General features: G+C 43.2%; 1 protein-coding gene across 1 annotated transcript in view; it reads left to right on the plus strand.

Moving 5' to 3' along the window:
- The first annotated feature begins 3,738 nt into the window (after positions 1-3,738).
- The window catches only part of LOC144953984 (death-associated protein kinase 2-like), a 69,414-nt gene continuing 48,817 nt past the window's right edge, over positions 3,739-24,335 (plus strand). The window contains exons 1-2 of the mRNA XM_078884581.1: positions 3,739-3,959; positions 9,295-9,445. Coding sequence (XP_078740707.1) covers positions 9,333-9,445 — 113 coding nt within the window. The 5' untranslated portion in view covers positions 3,739-3,959; positions 9,295-9,332. The remainder of the gene's footprint in view (positions 3,960-9,294; positions 9,446-24,335) is intronic.

Raw genomic sequence — 24,335 nt, forward strand, 5'->3', positions numbered from 1 at the left:
ACGATCTAAAAATATTAGGGTGTACAAACGGGGAAATACAATGTGCGTGTGGGGTTTCGCGGTGGCACGGTGGTTAGTATATTTCCCTTTGAACGTCATTACCTTGAGTTCAATTTCCGGGCAGCCGTGGCTAAAACAACACTAAGGGATTATGAGAAATTAACCAGCCCTGGGAACCAACCCCCTTCACCCACACTCACCAGCATGGCTGATGTATGGTCGAACAAATCCTGCGTTACTGAAAGGCGTGGGAACGCTTTCATTCGGCAATGGTTCCACAAAAGCGCCATGCATAATACAACTGTGCGTGTGGCGTTTAAGTTTGAGATTCTCTCTTGAAATTGCCCGTTCATCCTTATTGCACGCACTCATGCGGCTGTGTGCCAGGGCGGTGCGTCACATGCTGCTTGTTCATATGCAACGTAGAGGATAAAGGTGCAGCCCTGCAATTTCTTTGCTGGCGGAAGGGGCCTCCAGTAGAGGGCATCGAATCACTCGTCATTCAATGCCATTTTTAATGAATTCATGATCACCCAATCACTTGCGTATCCAAGAGCAACCGCAATCCTAACGCATGGAACTTTAAACACGTTAAATGCAATACACATCTCCTCCGTGAATGGGAAATTAAAGGCAAGCGCCACAGTAATGCGATTACACACAAAGTGCTTGCCACAAATGAGCCACAATATCTTGCTGATCTCGTCAAGGAACAGAAACGAAGGCGCAAACTCGGGTCATCCTCGCAGCGGCTTTTGGCTGACCATTGAACAAAGACGGTCACTGCATCGAGCGCTTTCAGATGCGATTCTGCGGCCGTCTGGAATGCTCTTCCTTCCGAGATTATAAAGCCACTGGAGCTATGCGCTATTAAATCTCGTTCGAAAACTAATTTCATTAGAACTGTGTTCTGTGTTTACTTCGTTATCCCCCCCCCCCCCCACCTCCGATTGGCGCGGTTGGCTACGTACGGTGCGAAAGAAGTTCAACGTACAGTACATATATTGTGGCCATGCAATCCAAGTTATGGACTATAAACCGATGCAGTCTGTGCTCCTTCAACGGAGCAGGAGGAATAACACAACTCTAGCAACTGCTGAAGCCCTCTCATCGTGACTAAAGCAGACCTCGGATTGGCATTTATCTCCTGAACATGTTTGCCATATGCAAGAACATTAACACGATAGATATCACAGGGCGCAGACCGCAAAATGTTTTCTTGTTTAGAATCTTAGAGGTGCTTTTCCGTGTGCAAAGAGTTATTGACCAAAATGACATTTGTTTACCTGTTTAAGGTCCCTCTTTCTGGGGGGAAAATGCTTCACGGAAACGCGTTGTTAGTCACAGGCTGACCTCGGATTAGCGCGGTTGGCTATGTACGGTGCGAAAGAAGTTCAACGTACGTACAGAGACGGGGTTACATCTTCGTGCACCTGGAGGTGATGGCGAAGCAGGTGTGAGGTTTTCGAACGTGAGCAGACTTACCTGACTGGCTCTAAACGTTGAATCTCTCCTGTCAAAGTGTGCAGTGCATTAGCATTTCCAAGCGTATGTGTTATTTACTAACCGTGGATTGTTACAAAATCTCCGCAATATCGCCTAGGTGACGTGACTTGTTTGCTAAAAGACCCCCCCCCCTCCCCCAGCAATCCGTGACAGCTGGAGGAGAGCGTGTGTCTTTGTTTTGTCACCGTAACTTGCCCCAAAAGTATGTTAAGGCTACACGGGGGGGGGGGGGGGTCTTTGTCTGTGGGTTGTCACTCTTAAATGTGGGGAGCGGGAGTGCAACGGCCAACGCGTTGCCCTACGAACCTGGCGTCCTGAGTTCGATTCCCGCTCGCGGCCAACATCAGTGGCGATTATCCCGAACCGGTTCGAGACCTCCGATAGGTCGCCTCATCTTTAATCGTGATACACCAGTACTTGTACGGTGTGTGGGTGTATGTACATCAGCACCGGTGAGACAAAGGCGGCCTGGCGTGGTGCTGTTCCACACCAACCCCTCGTGTGCCGTGTCGGTCTTCATAGGTGCTTGCTAACAGCAATTGCCCCAACAGTCAAAATAGGCTATAACGGGGCTGTAGACCTGAACTCAATGGTCGTCATGTTTTTGTCATCACAGATTACAATGCACGTATGTTGAACTTCGTTCGCACCGCACGTAGGCAACCGCGCTCATCGGAGGTGCGGGAGAAGGACAAATTAAACACAAAAAAACGCAGTTCGAAAAAATAGAGTTTTCAATCTCGATTTAAAGTGCATAGCTCCAGTGGCTTTTTGATATCGGAAGGAGGAGCGTTCCAGACGGCCGCAGAAGCGCATCCGAAAGCGTGCGATGCGGCGACCACCGTCTCTGTTCGACGGTTCGCCAAAAGCAGCCGCTGCGAGGATGACCAGAGTTCGCACGATGGTTTATGCTCCTTGCGGAGAGATCAGCAAACTATTGTGGGCCATGTTTGTGGCAAGCAACGAGTGCGACTTTAACACATTCCTGCGGAGGGAGCTGGTAGGAACGTTGGGTTGCTCGGTCAATGGGCAGGGTCAACGGCGGCGTGGTGTATTCCGCAAATATGCCCGACTGTGAGGGCGGGCACAAGCCGGCGTGAGTAGGTTAAACGTTGAGTTTTATAAGGGAACCACTGGGTGACCAGCCCCTCCCCACCCAGCCCAACCCCTCCCTCCCACCCTCCCCACCCAGCCCCACCCAGCCCCTCCCCACCCAGCCCCTCCCCACCCTCCCCACCCAGCCCCTCCCCACCCTCCCCTCCCCACCCAGCCCCTCCCTCCCCACCCAGCCCCTCCCTGCACGACGGACGGACGGACACAATAATCCCCTGTGGGCTGGTGTAACCAGGAGGTTCCTACCAGTATTACAATTTTACATTGAAGTGCTTGAGCCAGAGGATTGCATCAGAAGTAGTGGAGTGACTTACCTGTCAGTGCCTACCTTACTACAGACCAATTCAGATCTTATTAGTCACCCAATGCCCTCATCAACCTCAAAGTTCATCCTACAATGTCCCATCACAAGGGAGAAACACAGAAAAATAGAAAACATATTTTAAAAAAATGCCCGTATTGAAACGGCTGTACGCCGTATGGACCCGAAAACTAAATTCCCCTCTTCAAGAGTACGGCTAAACCGTATCGATTGACAGCTTTGCTGCGACGATGCCTCCATCGTATTTGCGAATCGGGAATTGAGTCGTTATACGTTCCATTCGCCTTGCTGGATGACCACAGAAATTGATATGGTTGGGGAGGGGGGGAGGGGTTGGTAGGTGGTATCTCTGTGTGTGTGCAGTCGCCCTCCAACAACAACGGAGGGCGGAGGAGCGACGCTCACAACAACGAGCGGAGCGCCGGGTGGATAAAGCACAGCAAGTTGGTACAGTAGGGGGCACAGGTGGTGCATCAGCCAGTCATTTCGGTCATCTCGGTCAGTCGACCCGTGGCACCTGGGTCTGCCCCGTAACCTCCTGCCAGCGGGCGTTCGACACTTCACGTGGCCTCAAGGTGCACATGGCCTGGTACAAGCGTCGTGGTGACGTCACCGCCACTTAGTGGCGAATGGCGGTTGTTGTTGTTGTGTGTTTCTGTCACGATGTCGGCCCGGCAAGATGATTGTTACCTGTGGTGTTGGCAAGCCACCTCCACGTGTCCGGTCTATGGGGGGCGGGCGTGCAGGGAGCCGCTGTGACGTCACTGAAGCGGAGCTGTAGCTCAACGCAACGCGCACGGGGATCGCTCCCAACGCTCACTCAACTCTCCTCTCTCTCCTCTCTCTCTCTACGCCGGTCCGTACACACACACGCACACATGCGCGGGGAGAGAGAGACGGCGAACAAACTCTCCCCGAGGTTAGCCACATCACAGCAGCGCGGACGAGAAGCGAGTTCCCTGAAACTTCGGACCCGCAGAGGTGCGACACTCAACGCGCAAGTGTGCACCACGTTTCGGTAAGGGGTGAGTCGGACGAACGGATGGTATTGCTCTGTGCCTGGGTTATCTTTTTTTATCGTGTTTCACCGCCCGCTCTAAACTGCCTCTGTGTCAAATCCCGCATGGACCGGGGTGGTGAAGTATGGTCACGTAAACCACCACCACCACCACCAGGCTTGGAAGAGGACCTCTCGTCCAGCCAGGGGATTGTGACACAATGACTCGTGCCTGATGCAATGGATACGCGTACGCAGACGGTCTTGCACAAAGACAAAGATCCCCCGTGTAGCCTGTAACAGACTGTTGGGGCAAGCGCTGTTCACGAGGGGGTGGGTGGCCAGCATCACGCCCGGCCGCCTTTGTCCCCCCAGCGGCGATAATTTGACACACCGCACCAGGTACTCATTTCAGGCTGAGTCGACCTAGCGCAGGCCCAGGACCGGTTTAGATAATCGTCACTGGGTGTTGGCCGTGAGTGGGAATCGAACCCGGGTCGCTGGGTTCATAGCGCAGCGCGCTAACCGCTACACACAGACACACACACACAGACACACACAGACACACAGAGACACAGACACACACAGAGACACACACAGACACACACACAGAGACACACACAGCGACACACCACACAGAGACACACACAAACACAGACACACACACAGACACACACAAACACACACAGAGGCACAAACACAGAGACACACACAGATAGACAGACACACACACAGAGACACACACAGACACACACAGAGACACACACAGACACAGATAGACAGACACACATACAGAGGCACACACACACAGAGACACACACAAACACAGACACACACAGTCCCGCAGCAGCACAGCGACGCTTACGCTGTTGAATGTCAGGCAATGTGACATGTGGGAGTCGTCTCGTGGCAATACAACCGATGAAGCAAGGGCGGTTTCTGCGTAACGTAGCGTGCTGCGCGTTGTAGTGGTATGCGCATGATGCGCACCAATTCATGTAAAGTCAACGCAATTACACAGGTTTCTCCCCCGCAAGCAATAAGCCCTTCGTCCCAGTCCGGGTCTTCTTCACAAGCCGGAGGGAGGAAGAGGCAAGGAGGTAAAGGGAATTGAGAAACAGCGCAGACGCCTGCTCATGGCTGAGAGCGCACGGGTTTAAGACGGGGAAACTCACCACGTTCGTCAAAGTTCATCGCTACTAGTATATAAACAAGGGCAATTACCCCAAACGTCGCCGTCCACTGTTTATTCTTCTCTCCCGGAAGCGTTCGAGGGACGAATGTATTGAGGGTTTTTGTTTGTTTGTATGTTAGTTGTGCACCACTGTCCAATGCAGTGTCTCAAAACAACAACAACAACATATTGATTTAAAGCTTTCGTGGCTGCAGGGATTCATATTCTTGGTTGTTTCGGTAAAGTCACGTAGAAGGGAAATAATAAAATAATATAAATATAAAACAATAAAAATCCTCACGACGTTTCGACTGCAACACAAGCAATCATCATCAGGTGTGAAATCCACAGCCAAGAATAACAACAACATTGTTTAAAAGTTGTGAAGCCACGTTGATGTGGCACGTGCGTGCGTTGTGAGTGAGCCTGCAACTCCATCCCGTTGGGCTGTAAGATGATTGTCTGCTTCGCTAAACGGGTATTCAACACGGGTATTCATCGCCGCAGGGAGGCTGCAGGTCTTTACGTTTTACTCGATGCAAAAATGCTTTAACAATAAAATAATTACGTGGTTAAATAAACTTGTCACCGCACCCCTCAGACTTTGACATTGCAGTTCAAATAGAGCACCAGCCCTGAAACGTGAACGTCATGTTTGCCTCTAATGATGTTGCCGTACGTAATCGGGCAGTACGACGCGTTCTGATGAACCGCATGTGATGAGCAATGAAATGGTCGTGATAATTGAGTTACGAATAGAGCAGTGCTGTTCATGTAAACAGGGCACGTGTACACGCACAAATCACCGCTGGATGACGCCGTGTGCGTGCTGGGGGTATGTTTGACCAAACTTCCCCGTTGCCCAGGGTCATGTGTGTCATAACTAACAAAAAAGTATTCGCTTACAAAAGAGTAAAATGACCAAGTTGAGTTATTCGCTCTTCAAAGTCCTACCATGGTGTTGGTGGTGACGAAAGGTCGACCTTTGTACTTTTGGGTCTTTGGGTCAGGGCGATTTGGGTGATTTTAGTTATTCATGTTGAGTCACAATTGTTGGCAATGCAGTGACGTGCAAGGTGCATGTTTTAGTTGTCATTAATGGGAAATAAAGAACAGTCTGCAATGTAAATTCTGCGGTCACCAGAGGCAGACCACCGATCCAACACTTCCCCATCCGGCCGATCCGTTGGCTATATCACAAACATCCACCAAGCCTCCACAGAGGCTACTCAATGGCTCAATAACCTCGAAATCCACACACGTATAACGTTGCTAATTTCAGCTTTCCATATTAACGAAGAAGAAGATTCCAGCTTCCTCTAAAAATAACCAAAACGACGTGCTAGTACAAATGATCTCTCGTGGAATGTTGTTGTCTGTACGATAGTCTTGATTTTGTGCAGAGTGTATCCAAATAACTGTACTGGGTGCTTCAAAAAAATGTTAACACTTAGATGGGACTTGTTTTTAATGTGACAAAGAATGGATAATACACTGCAACATGATAGCAAATGTATGTTAATAGCTTCAAAAAGTCTCCACTTGTTCGCCGTCATTGTCAACACGTGCCTGGAATCTTCTCCAGGTGGTCTACCAGAGCCCGGAGGCACATTTATTGTGGTATTGTTGCAAATTCTGAGAAGTGTTAAAACAAATGTAAGCACCCTGTATAAGCTCATTTAGCATTTAGACGGATGTGGTAAGAAAAATGCGAGAGACGTGAAAAAAAAACAAGAAACAATACGAACTAAAAGAATCAGAATTGTGACCTCGGATCGTGACAAATGAATCACTGGGTGGGTGTTGAACGCTTGACAAATGGTCGTGTTTTTTGTTCGCTCCAGTTTGTTTCTCTGATGCTAATGCACTTACGGTCTGCACAACAGCCGCCTATACAATCCCGCAGAAAGTACGATCAATGTTTGTGCCAACTTCCCCATGACTACAAAATTCAGCACATTTTTTGGAATAAGGTGCATAATATAATACTGTGTACATTGTCTAAAAAAAGATGCGTATGAACGTTATTTGACATTAAAATTTTCATCAAAGATGACTATCCTCCGCTTAAAATATTTTCAGTAAGCTCACAACATTTTCGTTTAAGTATTTAATCATGATTAGCTAGGTGTTGACGGTTTTCTAGATATGTGTATTAAAAAAAAGCAATGTATTCACTTTCATTCTGGCTTTAATTTGTTTAATCAAATGCTGTTTTATATATAGAAATTATTTCTCGAGAAATAATAAAAAAAGAACATACCAATGGGCCTAATATTTACACAAAAATATGTACCAGTGCATATTACTTGCAGTCTAGAACGCTCTTCCTTTCGATATTAGGAAGCCACTGAAGCTATGCACTTTTAAATCGAGTTTGAAAACCAATTCCTTTATGAGGTGCTTTTTGTGTTCAATGTGTTATCCTTCCCCCGCACTTCCGATTAGAATTTTGGCTACGCACGGTGCGAAAGAAGTTCAACATACATACATACATAGAACTTCAACATATACATGCTAGGAAATATGAATCAGAAACATGGTCATTGACAAGTATGATGGAAACAACGCCTAAATGTGCACACAAGAGACCATTATATGTAGGGAGAGAAAGATGAATACGGTACATGGTGTAAAGATCATATGCAGGTTAGAGGCATCCTTTTGACTGTTAAGAAAATTAATTGGGCTTGGGCAGGACACGTCACTGGAAGGGATTATGGCCGGCAGTCGAGACTAACCACGGAGTGGCAGCCAAAGACAAGCCAGGGAGGGCCACCGCGGAGATGGAGCGTGAGATCAACTCATGCGCAGGAGCTAAGTGGGATTGTTGATCACAACCGTGAGAGATGTTTTACAGCTCAGGAAGGCCTTCATGCAGCAGTGGATAGGCATGGTTGACGAGTGTGTCATTAAGTTAACGGGACATTTAAATTGACATATGTATTATTCAACTTCACGTAAATGCGTACTTATACAAATATATAGTATTTAGAGGACGGTTTTCTTTAAAGAAAGACATGTCAAACTTTATTTTAGGGTTGTTGGTGTATTAATAGGGGCGGTAGTACATTCTTTAAAGCCTGCAATTGTTTTACAATTGTATTCGTTTTACTAGTAGAAACAATGATAATACCACACATTTCGGCAGCAGAAAAATAAAACATTTTGATTAGGATGTCATTAATGTTGAACATTAATGTTAAATATTAATGTTGAACAATAATGATGTTAAATATTAATGTTGAACATTAATGTTAAACATTAATAATCTGCTGAAACATCATTACTTATTTATTATTTTTCTCAATTCAAAAGTCCTAGTTAACTCGAAGTTAATTTGTGCTGCCTGGATGTGTCAAAAAATGGGCCACTCATCTCCTACAAATTGTAAATAAGTAAATGCTAAGAATTATGAGGTTGCACACATCTCTCTAGGATTCATAAACATCTTATTTAATTCGAGGCCATGGACTCAGAGATACATTTTGCTCCGTACATATTTAGTCGTGAAATGTGATTGCCCTTTATATTTTACTTAGCGTTGATTCTTCTGCGTGATACGGAAAGGTGTGCACACCATTTAAAAGGGGAAGTTTTAACTCTTGCGGTTGGCTGCAAAAGCAGTTTTAGTGGCTGTTATTTCATTTTATACTACTGTACGCATTTGCATTGTTTGGCATTGTTTGGCAATGCAAATGGAGCCTGCGAATACAGTAAATAATTGCAATTCATTAATCCATCAAACCATTGTTTAATTCTAGTACCCAGCGTCAAGCAAACCAGTGTCCGAGGGTGGTTGGCTCCGTCCGGTGCGAAATAAGTTCAACATACACACATACAACATACACACACACACAACATACACACACAACTTACACACATGCAACTAACAGTTAGTGAACTTTAGGGAGGTTGGTGGCTTGGGGTGAAGGGTGGGCAACACGTGGGTGGGTAGGTAGGAGGAGGGTCTGATTGTAAACTGTGTGGTTGTTTAAAGCCCTCCTACACACAAGTCTCAGCTTCATGTTTTCTGTTCATGAAAAAACAGAAATGGGTCAGCGTGTGCTTCGGAACTGATCAAACTTTTCTTAGTTAATGTTTGCATTTTCATTTAATTGTATTTTTCAAAGCATGTAGAAATGTTTCCCCTTATGAATGATAATACGTTGTTTCTTTCAGTTTCAGAGTTAAACAAATTACAATGGAAATGCCGTGACATGAGCTGCAGAGTTCCCATATCAGCAGACGACAGTGAAGCCGGAAATGCGATGGCCGAATTCTGCCGTTTGAAAGTGGAGGACTTCTATGACATCCACGGGGTTCTTGGGAGGTAAGTTATTGTTTTTGAATTACCGTATATATTTTTTTACATTTCTTGTCTGACGCACATTTTTGCATGAGCTGTACGTGGCCCTGAAGGAGGCAAAGGTTTGAGAGCTGGACAATGAAATGTGTAAACTCACTGAATGGATTATTTTGACACAGGTTTACTTGTCATTCGCGTGTGATGACACACTAAATTAGGGGCGGAGTGGCGTGTTTAAATTCTGGCGATCTCAGTCTGATTCCCAGCTTTGGTTAATTTCAATTGGCGAGCGGTACGTGAACCAGTCCTGTGTCTCCTGTTCACCAACCCGCACTGATCAGCACGGTGAAGTATCATTCAACAACCCTCATGAGTGCCACAGCATGCCATAAAAGGACCATGTATTATTATTACTCCACCCGTATCGAAATACTGCTCCTGATGTGTAACGCTATGTACGAGTTACTGCTTTTATCTGGATTTTTCATGTGATTGTGACATCACCGATGTGATCAATGCTGCACCCGTGTGACCTCTTTGGTCCGGGCAAACCATCGGCTGTATAGGCACGCAGTATCTGGGCATACGAACACGTATCGTCCACCACAGCCTCGCATGCATGGCCAGCCATATCTTTCTAAAATCTGTCATCTTTCTTTAGTCTGGACAAATGTAGAACGGAATGCAGACGGGCCAGCTGAAAGGCTGAAGCTGGCAGAGATGTTCATGCAATTCGCATAAATGTAACGTCTCAAGGATTACCCGTGAGAAGGTTTTTTTTTTCACCGCAATAGAATCTCACGTTGTGTGTTGTTTACCCGAAACTAAGTCAATCGGCACAATTTTTTTTTTCCGAGCCTCGCCGGTAGCTGCTGCCAATGGTTTGTGCAGGCCTTATTAAATTGTCATCTTAAAAAGTTTCGTTTTGGTTATGGCGGCCTTCCTATGAGAAACAAGTGGAAAACTAATTCCAACTCTCCAAGATGATGATGATTATTACGGGGTGTTCACTAAGTGGCGGACATTAGCCCCTTGCTGCTGGGCAAACCCATTTAGCCACCCGCCCTCCCATATTTTCTCCAACACATTAGACTCACCCTTGCCTGCATGACAGTTAAATATGTTCGTGCCTAAGTTTCTTGGGTTCTCCCTGTCTTAAGTTTCTTGGTGGTTTTCCTCAGGTTTTCAGGAGGTATTTTATTGATGTGACTCCTTTCTGGTTTACATGTATGCAATGGGATCCTGCACCTCCGATTAGCACGGTTGAACGAAGTTCAACACACATTACAATTGTAGACGTTGGTGTCAAGACAGTTGGCCATGAACACTCACAGTTTTGTGCGCAGTGACAGACCAGGTAGCTTGTCCATAGCATTGCAGGCAGCTTGCACATAGCCGGTCGATACATTAAGTGCTGTAACCCGTCCAATACAAGCAGAGATGTCTGCTGCTAGCCCAGTCAGATATGATCAATAATCACCGTTCATCACTAAACAGTGGTGGCAATCACGCCAGTGACTGTGGAAAGTTTGGCGCATGGCAAATCTGTGTCCAGTGTTAAACATAAGAGACTGACCGGAATGTAATCCACTTTTGACAATCGTACTTTGCGTGCATTTGCACACACACACATTGATGCATACATACAGTGATATGTATTACTGTCAACACAGCTATTCTCCCACGACTTTTAGCCAAAGATCCCTCCGTGTTGGTCTCATTTATTTTGCACAGCCAAAATTCATCTCCCAACAGAATGCAGTCCTTGCGGGCTCGTCGGTTGTTCCAGCAGGGTACCCACCCAGTTTTACTGGTTCTTGGGACACCGTTCATTTAATGCGAGGTTTCGCAGTGGACAAAGTGCATGTGCAGTTACTTTGTTGCACGGCGTAAGAAAAAAAAGTGAATGGCAGCGTGGAACCGTATTCACGCAGCATGCTTGAGTCATGCTCACTTGCTTCGCAACAGCCGACCCATTCTGGTTGTGGATGTCCTACCCACATTGCATGACCCACACACTACTACTGGTACTGGTGACAGGCGATGTCCAATGCCTGTATGTGAGCCTTGTACAGAAAACACGTGAGTTCCAAAAAGCCGTTTGATCGATACTTGTAGTATGATTTAGGAGTAGAAAATTGTTGGTGCCAACATGTTTACATCTCAACAATTTAGGAATCCTGTGCCCGCGTTAAGGAGGATTGTGATACTTCTCTAAAACTGTACATCAAATCGGTTCATCGTTGCTCTTTAACTGCGTTCGGGTTGATATATTTATTTTGGTAATCATTGTTCCTTTTGCAAGGATAATTTAATCACACAAATAAGATAAGACATGAATCAATACATCAAATACGTACGTTTGGTATTCATGCCATTATTACGGCACAAAGGGTTTCATGAAGGAACTATCGTTATACTGAATATATCTCAAGATGGATAGACACAAAACACGGACAGTGACTCGCGATGAGTTCCACGTAGACAGGTGAGTGGCTGGGTAAATGAGTTGGTGAGTGAGTCGGCAAATGTGTAGATAGGTGATGCCGTAATACTGCAGGGGTGGGGGTGGCGTATCTTGATGTCTTGGTGCGTGGGATGATCAGGTGACTGTTTCCTGCTGACTGGAAATGATGGCGTCCGGCATTTGGGGAAATTGGTGCTGTGCTCATATCAGCCAGATCGGGCAGTGCAGATTGTGTAGATGAGCATGCACAGTTTGTCATTGATCCTCTGCAGTCCGTCAAAAAATGTCACTGTGCTGTGATCATACCTCTGCTTCTGTACTCATATAACAGAAGAATATATATAATGTGATCGCGTTACTGGAAATTAACGAAATTTGTCATAGCCCATATAAACAGAGATAATAAAAAATGTGATAAGCGTATAAATGGAGATTAAAACCTTCCCACTGTGGTGCTAGATATAAAAAAAACGTTGAAGTTTACAAATAAACACATCTTAACCGGTCCACTAATATGTGGATGGAGTGGTGGCACAGTTAATGGCACACTGCACCAAGCATCTGGCGCCTTGAGTTCAATTCCTGGTCAGGCCAACCATCATTGGCGGGTGATATCCAAGCTGTTCCTGGGCCACTTGTTCACCAGAATCTGAATATGTATTTATACTGGAGGAATCTGATGAGCTGTGAAGCTCTTTTTCTCCAGTAGTTTTCACAGATGTCCAGAAGCCATCCCACACTGACCAGCACGGCAGAGTATAATCCAATGACCCCCTTGACTAACACAGAATAAGTGGCCGTTATCCAGCAGTGGATTGACAAAAATGTATAAAGCACAAGTATTAAAGTACTGTATAAAATATGTTCATATAAGCAGTGTTAATGATGGGCGTGGTGTTTTTTTCTGAAAGAAAAATAGGGTACACAGAGTTCATGAATTACGGGCCATTTTAATAAATGAGACATGACAATGGCACGGAGTGCCCTGGATAATGTCACACGCCTTTGACATACATTTTACAGCAGATGCCAGATTTGTGTTTATCGTTCCTCGGAAAAAAATATCTGATGGCTGCCTGATGGCTGCAAAATCTACTGCATACAAGGTTTTTCTACCTTTGTGGCAGATACGCTAATCACTGAGCTTCCCAACAGCCTTAAATCCCCAATCCTGCTCTCAGTTAAACATTTCCCTTTTTGAAGTATCTCTTGTAAATGTAGCAACATAGTACGCAGACAACTGCTCCACTTACAGCCATTTTAATTGCAGTTTCTGAGGAGTAAATCCACACCAGCCTCTAAAAATGCACTTTTCAATGCAATACAATATTGTATACCTACTATAATCACCCAGGAGTGACTGTCCTTAATGCTCGTGACGTCACGCCACATCGACCAGCCCCCCTCATTAATATTCATGAGCAGGTGACGTCCTCCATATGGACACTCTCCCCCCCCCCCCCCCATTAATAATAATTAGCAGCTGACGTCACTCGACATGAGGGGGGGCCGAGGCGCCTCCTCCCCCCTCCTCGGCGTCAACTTACAACCGTCACTACAAAGGCAGAACCCTCACGTCACGCGATCTCCGTGATGCTACTGAGACATCGAAGTCAAAAGGACGTCATGATGAACAAGGGATTATAACTTTAAAATGAAATAAGTCTGTGGCACCGCGCCCTTACAAATGCAATGAATATCACGTCGTGGTCTGCTTTTCGCTTGCAAGTTTCCGATTTACTGCAATACACCCGTCCTTGGACGGGCAAAAGGCTAGTTTATTATATTAATATCGAAATGTAATCACATCTAAAGACACTGGACAAAATAGTGCGACAGAAGGCATGTTTATTCAGATATTTATTCTATACAGATAAAGAGACATCCAAATATAGGCAGAGGTAGAGCAGAAAGTCTTGAGCCTGAACCTGAACAGGGCCATGGAGTTGACAGCACTAATCGCCTGAGGAAGGGATACACAGACAATGCGGAAAGAGGAACCTCCCATTGAGCAAACGGTGCAAATTTGGGTTTCTATAATGGAGAGTGCGTGGAAGGGAGTAGAGTGATATGGCAGGGGATAGGTAGGCACTACAACTTTAGTTTAAGCATTTCAAGGTTACATTCCAGTTGCTTATGTATGTCCAACTTCGTTCACACCGTACGTAGCCAACCATGATAATCGCAGGTGCGGGGGAAGGATAACAACCTAAACACAAAAAGCAGTTCTAAAGAAATTAGTTTTCAATCTAGATTTAAAAGTGCATCGTTCCAGTGGCTTCCTAATATCGGGAAGGAAGAACATTCCAGACGGCCGCTGAAGCCCATCTGAAAGCGCGCGATGCAGTGACCGTCTTTGTTCGATGGCCAGCCAAAAGCTGCTGCGAAGATGACCGTAGTTCACATGGTGGTTTATGCTCCTTGACAAGATCCGCAAGGTGCTTAATTTGAGAGAGATTATTTATGTATGTATGTTGAACTTTCATTCGCACAGTGCGTAGCCAACTGCGACATTATTTGTTAGCCCCACCAGATGGTCACAAGTCCTCAGGCAGTCGTACTCAATCGGGTATTATAGTGATATTATTATTGATCATCTGGAGTTTTGGAGATGAGTGATATGTGGAGGCCATGGCTATATTGTGTAAACACACGCACTTCAACAACCACTTCTTACATACAGCATATGCATCACAGTTCACACATGTTTCGTTTGTTGTCCTTCCCCCGCGCCTCCGATTAGTACAGTTGGCTGTGTACGGTGCCAAAGAAGTTCAACACACATACATAGATTACATCAGGGGTGGGGAACCTTTTTTCTGCCAAGGGCCATTTGGATATTTCTAACATAAATCGCGGGCCATACAAAATTATCAACTTAAAAATTATCCCGTTATATTTGGTCAAACATTTTATTAACTCGCCCTAATGTGATGGCTGGAACTGCTTCTCTTTGGCGAGGCGTGTGATGTTAGCTGGTATTGATGATGTTGCTACTCGCAACTGCTTTTCCAGGTTTGCTCCTAGATTTATTGAATTTCGAGTCCCGCCTGTGGTTGCCTTGGCAGGGCCAGACCAAATGATTTTGCGGGCCTTATACGGCCCGCGGGCCAGACGTTCCCCACCCCTGACATTACATGAACGTGGTAGATGGCAAGAGGTTCTGGGGGTGTGAGTGGCTGGCGGGTGGTGTTTGACTGACTTGTGTTGGAACGAAACTGGAGAAAGATGCTGATAGAAAAGTGTACATGCGCAACTCCCCATGCCTCCGCACACTCCACCACGGGGGTTTGGGGAGGTTGCGAATGAACACGGGAAGCCAATGTTGTCTCAATCCTCACTCGTGAAGGTGTGAGACCAACGTTGGGGGGCAGAGGTCACTTTGTTCTCTGTATTAAATGTGCCGATTCCCACGCCCATGAAATAGAAGCAGTGCCTCTGCTGTGAGAATGGAGACGCGTGCCAAATGAATAGCACTCGGGCAGGGCTGCTACATCCCACATGGAAACGTAAAGAGGACGTAATATTGTTCCTACAAGAGTATTTGTTTCGTATTCACACGTGGTTTATTGACTTGGAATCGCATTCCCAAGAACTGATTTAGAGTTATAGCAGGACACGATTTTCACTGAATGTGATCGCCGTTTGCTTATACTGTGTGGTGTCGTAACACTTAGAACCGTTCAAATGAAAAAAACCACAAGCTTGAATTGTAATGTTTTCTCATCATTTGTATAACTTTTGTAAAAATTACTACTTAAATCTTTAACTTATCTCTGCATTTTTAAGCGTGAAAGTGTCTTATTTCTAGCGTGAAAACGTTCGACGATAATGTATTTGCTCTCGAGTACAAACACTGCACAATGCTTCCCTATTATGGCTGCATTCTTCATTGCCATGTATTATATATTGTGCATTGTTTGCGGTTGCACTTCTCATGTGTCCCAAATTTGGACGAAATGTTCCTTTGTATAAAAAAATAATAATAACAACCGCAACGTAACATTTGCCAAACTCACAAAGATAAACTAAGCTCTTCTGGCATTCATCGACCACCATTACTAATCTTAATGATTGTCATTCTTTCAGCTTCACGTCACTTTCATAGTCGCTGAACCCATTATACTAACATTTTCATTTTAGTATATTATCCATTACCATTTTAACTACTGAAAATTTCCGGGTATACTTTTTAATTTAATATGATATTGTGCGTGCTAGTAAAACATTTTAAAGAACATTTGCACGATTATTGAAAGCACATTTCACACACAAATTGTACGCACACTTAAGACTGCTACATGGCCACTCGAATGACCGCACTTTCACAAAGGCATTTCACTCCGCCGCCGTAATATTTTGACAGTTCTTATCACGTCGCCAGATGTTTAAATTGTCACGTGAATTAAGTTCGACGGTGGGGGGGGGGTGTGCACGGAGCACTGCGCCATACATAGGCCGTGCATTGGGCTGTCTCTTTAACAAAAAAGGGAAATGAGGTCATACCTTGAAATTTCAGGAAATGTCTGCAGAAGAATATCAAAACAATGTATTATTAAGGCGGGGGCGGGGGGAAACACGTCCTCAACAATGTATTCACGTCGTATTTTTGGAACATTGTCCATAACTTGTGGCTTATTGTTTATCATTGAGCGGACCCATTCAGTTGTTTTGTGATTTGTCACCCAATGCACGGTTTCTCTAGATATTAAATACCAGCATTAATTCAGCTGCCCCAAGAGTGAAATGGAAGCATACCAGGCTGTTGGCCACCAACGATAATTGTACTCACAGAACTTGGTTTGAGGGGGGTAAAAGAGCTGAGATAATCGAGATAAGACATTTGAACAAATATGATATGTTTGCAATGCTTTGTTACGTCACAAACTGGATTCTTTGGTTGATAAATTCTGCATGTAGTTCAACTTACGTCGCAATAATATCCGTGGACATCTCCCACGTTTAGCAAGAAATGTTGGAAAGTATGCAACGTTCCCTGAAGATTTGTGAGAACAAAAATGTTTTAATTAAATTCCACGACATTCAAAGCTTGGTCTTCATCGAAGTGTTAAGGAGCTTACACAAGTATGTTTAGTCGGCCACGACTTTTGGAATCACTTTGCCCTTCATTGGCCTCCGTGATATCACGTGCTTACACACCTCACCATTAAGGCTTGTAAAATTGATTTATACATGTGGATATAGCTGGGGAGTTAGCGTTATAAAATGTGCCGTAGAATAAGCAAACATTTGTAATTCGGTACAACGTTATTTGCTTTCGTTCATATAAACATTAAATAACCATAACTTAGAAGTCCATACATCTGTTTCAAAACAGGCGGTGCTAAGCAGCAGTCAGTTTTGCAATCGACAAAGGATAATAATATCGTCAAAAGATCTCCACATTGTCCAAATCAGTTAACTAAACACATAACGTTAGTAATGGTGCATTTTATAATCGAGTCTCATTTGTCTGCAAATTGTATTTATCCACAATTCTGTCAGGGCTGCAGAACATAAACAAACAGCATGCTGAGTGTAACCATATGCCTGTGTGATCTTTGATCAATTCTTGTGCAACCCGAGTAATTGATTCATTGGAATTCCGTGCTATTGGACTCGATGCAGTTGTTTATAAAATTGTAGGCAACTTGACAGTCAACAAAAACGCAATTGACGTGGAAAAAGTGTTAAAGTGTACAGTTATGGATCACAATTACACGTGTTTATTCACTACACGTGTTTATTTATAGATACTCTTCTGAATTATAATGGCTCAGTTGCTTTCTTCTCAATGGGGGATTGTGAACATTGTGAAATCGATGGCTTCATACCTTGCACAGGGGAGTATTAATAGATGTATAATACCTGTCTTGAGACTTGTGCGAGACGCGTAGAAGTTTCAAAAGTAAATATTGATTACGCAAATGTAATTCTCCCTGTCCTTTTTTGGTGAGGTCAATTTCAATGCATTTGTGCAAATACTACCAACATCCAAGATTTCAAATGTTATACACTCTCTCTGTGGAGACAACAGTTTTGAAAGAAGCGGTGTGTGATTGAGTGAACTTGTGACAAGACTTGGGAGTTATGAATGTTACGAAAACGTAATAATATAACGTGAGCGTCTGAAACAGTTTGTTTTTAAGCACACTGGTAAATTGAGTTTGGAAAGTTTATGACGTTCCTAGTAATGCAGCAACAGCAGTTGTATGTGAGTACCACATTGCATCCAGACATTAATAGCGTTTTTGAATGTTATTGCGAGATAAATATTTAAATCCATTCAAGGACTGGCCTTTTATGAGTACGTGGTTTCCAATGTAATGTTTAACATTGGACTGCACATCGTTGCATCACTAATTTACAGTGAATTCCTGCTTAGTTGCCATTGTATAAATAACTGGACGATGTGTACACATCGTTTGCCTGTAAGTGACCTCTTTTGTCTTCTTGTGTGTTGTCTGCACTATTGATCGGGTGCAATGCATTGTTGGTGATGTATATTTACATTTTTATTGAGTGTTTCTTGGGAAACAGTGTGTTTTACAACTGACCCTTTTCATGGCTAATCTTGGACTTTTTGTGATTCCTTACTCGGCTCAAAACTATGAAAAGATACAATTTTATATTGATGAAACCCGACTTAAGAGCTTGTTGGCTCACAGGGTACTTCAAAATAAGGCGAACTCAAGTGTGAACATCCCAGCAGCCTCTTGGAGCGAGGACGAGCGTGATGGACGAGTTAAAATGTACCATTCCGGGGAAATCTGACAAACTCTGTTCAGGATTATACCGTCTCGTTTGTATTGTGTGTGTGTCTCATGCCGTATCCTCTATCTGCATTCTTTTAGCCTAAATGTTTACAAAAAAAACTGTGCATGTAATTTACACAAATCGTAAACGATCGATTAAATTGCGCCTCGTTCGATGCGTGTATCCTTAAAGTAATGATCAGTTTTTCTCAATTAATTGCTGAATCGCTGCATGTTACAAACTGCAACGGTTTAAGCAGAGCATCTTTGGCACCAAGTAGAGCAATATGTCTTTAAAGCACTAATAATGTATGTTCTGTTTATATAATTACATTATTGTGTTAGCCTTATGATTAGGTTCTGTTTATATAATTACATTATTGTTCTAGCCTTATGATTAAGTTGTTATGCAGTTATAGTATTAAATAGTAATGGTTAAAAACTTATAGTTAATGTTCTAGCAATGCATGTGGCATGAAGCATATAGAATAGTGGATAATGTATCGGGTAATATCTTAAACTGTATAATGACAATGGTGTATTCGCCGAGCTAATCAGTAGATCCATATTATTAAATATCTTCTCAAAGCAAAGGAACATTACTAAACGTTGGTACATTATATTCCAATGAAAGCTAAATAAAACATGCATGGTGTTTCCTGTATTATGGACAAATTAATTAAATAGGATGTAACATTTTCCAAGAAAAGCTTACAGATGAAATTATCCTTGACTTTAATGTGATTAGGTAGCTAATGTCAGAAAATGAAACATTCCAACATCGGGCCAACATTAAATCCCGTGGAACCACCATTCCTAGGTAGAGTAGCGCAACACGCAATTTTGCGAATAAGAGTGAAGACACTCAACCTGGCCATGTGGTTTGAGACCTCTCTTTTCAAGCGGTGTCTCATAAGGTTTGCACCTGATTCATTGACTCTATTTTTTCATGTATAACGACGTCTATTTAAACGTCTGTCACTCTCGAATAGATGTGCGTGCATATTCGATGCAGTACTTTGACACTGCGCTACAAAATCTATACAAGAAGCATACAGCAAATGAATCACAAGCACAATTAACAAATTTACTCAACACAATCGTCAACATCGCTGCCTTTAAAAAAAACATATATATAACACCAAACATCTGTTTTTTTCACTTCTCTGCTGTCATATTCTGATAAATTGATCCATGCTTCATGGATGCCAAAATCCTACGATTAGGCACTTGAGTGACACCATGTCTACGTCTGCAAATGATCTCACCCCACTGAAGACCCAGGGCTTAATTTCAGCCCTGATCATACCTCTTCAACAACAGCTTAATCTACTATATGAGCAAAACTATCATTGGTCCTAGACTTGAGAGAAAGTGAAAGAAATATGGCCTTAAAATATACGACCAGATCTGGAATGGATATATGTTGAACTTCTTTTGCAGAGTACATAGCCAACCATGCTCATCAGAGATGCGGGGGAAGGAAAACATACTAAACACAAAAAGCAGTTCTTAAAGAAATTCGTTTTCAATCCAGATTTAAAAGTGCATAGCTCCACTGGCTTCCTAATATCGGAACGAAGAGCATTCCAGACATCCACAGAAGCGCATCGTAAAGCACGATGCAGTGACCGTCTTTGTTCGATGGTTGGCCAAAAGCCGCCGCGAGGATGACCGGAGTTTGCGTGATAGTACATGTTCCTCGATGGGAACACATCAAGTGTCAAATAAGTCAGCTCTGGCAAGGTCTAACTAAATCAGACTTCTACTCTGCCATGGCTGCACCGGGTGCAGGGAACTCTATCTCCCTTCTCGGCTCAGTAAACTCCCTCGTGCGTCACCAGAAGCCGGCTTCACACACTACGTCGTCAGTTGCCAAATGTGAACAACTCACCTCCTATTTCCCTCAAAATATCAATGGGCTTTTGAAACCTTATCACAAGTGAGAGCAGGGAGTGGGAATGTAATTTGTACGTTTAGGTCGTAATGTTGCATAAGGATATTGTGAGAATTCGTTTTAGAAGAGACATTGTTTTAGCAGAGCTCGTCGCTACTGACTGCATACTTTTGTCTTGAAAAGTAGAGAGGTCAAGTTTGGTGTTAAGAGACCGGTATTCGAGGCAGGAACAATGTTTTTGTTGCTCTACAGGGCACAGGCTTAACAAAACACACAAAATAAAGACTTCTGTCCTTTTAAGTAAAGGTGCATGCTGATGATGCTTTGTATTGGCAAGTAGGGCTAGCGACTTGCAAGTTTTTGATTTAAAAAAATTGACAGAAAAGCACTCTATATGACTTTTCAGTTACGTAATTGTTTAAAATAATTATTTCCGGTTATGAGGGATATCCAGCATACTACAAATAATTAAATAAGACATAACGTACTAAACTGTAATTACATTTACACATGAATTACATGTAATACATTTACATATTGCTTCATAACTTAACAATGAACTAAATGTTCACGATGTAATACTTACTATTTAATAATGCGACAAAAAAAATCACTGCTGTACAGTTTAATCCAAGTCACTGACCATCACCATGAAGCAGAGGTGAAAGCCTGATTGTGTAGAGGTTTACTGACACACATTTAAGGTAATTAATTAAAAGTATAGGTTTTCATAGGCCGATATAATCCGTGAAATGTGATATTCGCGAGCATCTCCAGAACGTTTCCCTGGCAAATAACGAGGGAATACTGGAGTGTGGTTCAAACTAGATTCGAAGCTTTCGCGACTGCAGGAATTACTCTTTGGTTCTTTCGGTAAAGTTACGTGGAAAGAAATTAAATTAAATAATAATAGAATACGACGTTTCGATTGCAACACAAGCAACCATCATCAGGTACAAATGAATGAGAAAACAAACATAGTAAACTTGGAAATATAATGCAGTACAACACAGAGAGTCTGCCAACGAAACAGTCAAAACCCCACCTCGTTGATTACGTTCTTCCAAAGATTGCTAAACTTGAGTGAGTCTCTGCTTGTGTCTGTCTGTGTATCTCCGTGTCTGTGTTTTGTCTCTCTCTCTCAAGTTTAGCAATCTTTGGAAGAACGTAATCAACCAGGTGGGGTGTTGACTGTTGTGTTGGCCGACTCTCTGTGTTGTATTGCATTATATTTCCAAGTTTACTATGTTTGTTTTCTCATTCATTTGTACCTGATGATGGTTGCTTGTGTTGCAATCGAAACGTCGTATTCTATTATTATTTAATTTAATTTCTTTCCACGTGACTTTTCCGAAAGAACCAAACAGTATAGTGTGGTTATTACACTCACAGTAATAACCAAGGTAGCCACCAGACCCGAACCGCTAACGTCTACAACATAACGTCGAACACCTTACCCCTCGGTCATGTCCACCACCTTGTGACTACTACATTTGGTATTCACATGGTCTTTAAACAAAAATTCTGCAATGCCATACTTCTGAACTGTAAAATTAATACTTGTACAAGCCTTTGTAAACTGTTAATAGACAAAGCCAGTTGTTTTCTTATACAAACTGGACTTGGAAGTATATTTTAGGATTTAAACCAGGGGGGGGAATGTTTGGCTGCAGATAAAAAACAAGTTTCCTGTGTGCTTGGCCTTGGAATGCAACAGTTGTTTCTTATTAATGCATGTCCTAGAGCCACATGCCCTTCCGTGGGGTATGTGTCTGGACTTGCATGTAAGTGCTAAGCCGTATTTTATTTGCCATTCAAAAAACAATCCTCAAAACGCTGGTGAATGTGCTTCTCCTTATTGTAGTTACCTGGTTTATTTTACACAAACACATGCCGTAGTGGCTTGCTGCTGCACTCATTATAGTATTATCTGAAACAATTGGTGTACATTTTCAAGAGCACTGGTGGCTCATGGAGGGTACATTTTTTGGTGATGCTGCTTACTCATTGACAATGGTACAGCCAACAGCCATGCTACTCTGGGGGGCCTCACATCATGTCGGTGCACTGGGCCAGCACAGCTGAGATCCTAAACCAAAATCCTGGTCACCAATAATTGAACACAATAAACCTCTTATATTTGGTTTGTCTCTTAATGCAGTAAATTGCAGCTCAAAGGACCAAAACATTTATTTTAATTGCCATGAAGAAATAGACTTTTTATGGCAAGTAAAGAATGCGTGCCACTTGGTGTGCACAATTGGCATCGTATTTTAAAAATGTTCTGAAACATTTCCAAGGGATGTTCTCTGACAAAGGTCACTGGGATAATTCTAAAGATTTCAGTTTTTTTCATCTCATGACGTAACACCAGTCTAGAAAACGCATTTCAAGCAGAATTATAATGAAATAAAATTATGCAGCCAGCCATATTTGCTTCGTAGAAATGTGTTGATCAATATATGTTCTGCTCGTTTGTCATGTCACATCTTATCCATGGAAATTGTTACGCCCATGAAGATAGCAACCAGCAAATGTACCCATCAGCACATCACTGGACTTGAATAAATGTGCAAATAATATTTTATTGTAAAAAAACCTTCCAAACAATTGTAATGTGATAGGAATCTACGGCCCGTTTCCATTTAGCATTTCATAATATGATCTTGCATATCATGGGACCTCCTTTGCCAGTACGAAAATATGCGAATAGGTTTTCCCCTTTGTTCTGGCAACAAAACAGGTGTTAAGATGTTAAAACACCAAACTGAACCCTTTCATAAGGAATCATGTCTGCATTAACCACAATACTTGTGGTCAGAATGCAAACAAAAAAAACATACTCTGATAATATATGCATTGTCTTTGAAACTGATTGGTCCACACCCAGAGACAGCTTTCTTCAAAACAGCTTTCTTCAAAACGGTGTTAGACCAGAGGACGCCTTTTGGCGCCCTCTGGTCTAACACCGTTTTTAGACGAGGTGCAAAAGAAAGCGCATCTCTGGTGTGGACCAATCAGTTTCAAAGACAATTCATATATTATCAGAGTATGTTTTTTTTTGTTTGCATTCTGACCACAAGTATTGTGGTTAATGCAGACATGATTCCTTGTAAAAGGTTTCAGTTTAGTGTTTTAACATCGTAACACCTGTTTTGCCAGAAAAAAAGGGAAAACCTATTCTCATGATCTTGCATGTCGTGTGATGTACTGTACCAAATAAATATGACAAATGAGGTTTGGGAAGGATAATTTAATGTGCCTTATATTATACAGCTTTCCTATTGTGTCTTGCATTAGTTTCATGATTCTAGCCTCTAATGAATGCCCAACAAAAACCTCTAACCGTTTTATTGTAAATGGACATGAAATGTAAACGTGGATTTATACATATATGAAAGTCCAAAAGACTTAAAGCATGTTTTTACATTCTATTTTTGCAGTTTGTGAGATGGGGAGGATATATTAATTACAATAGCTGCCTGTGCTTTTCGTACCGGAAGGAAGACAAACATCTGTTGTGCTAAGAACTTTGGCCTTGGCACTGGCAGCCAATGCACAAATAAATGGACGTTACGTGTGAGGCGTAGGCTGTCCCATCCTTCATCAGTTGACAAAGTGTAGGATGTTTATCAATGAATATTCACATGTACCCTGGCTACGACCCTACCAGTACATATGTGGGGGTCGCTAGCCCCCGAGATCCCTCCCTCGATAATACTAACGGCCGGACTAACATCATCAATCGCCCCCCCGCTGCTAAGCGAACCGCCGCTAGGCTCCTCACCCATGGTG

This window comes from Lampetra fluviatilis, chromosome 3, assembly GCF_964198595.1.
Source record: "Lampetra fluviatilis chromosome 3, kcLamFluv1.1, whole genome shotgun sequence".
Taxonomy (NCBI): domain Eukaryota; kingdom Metazoa; phylum Chordata; class Hyperoartia; order Petromyzontiformes; family Petromyzontidae; genus Lampetra; species Lampetra fluviatilis.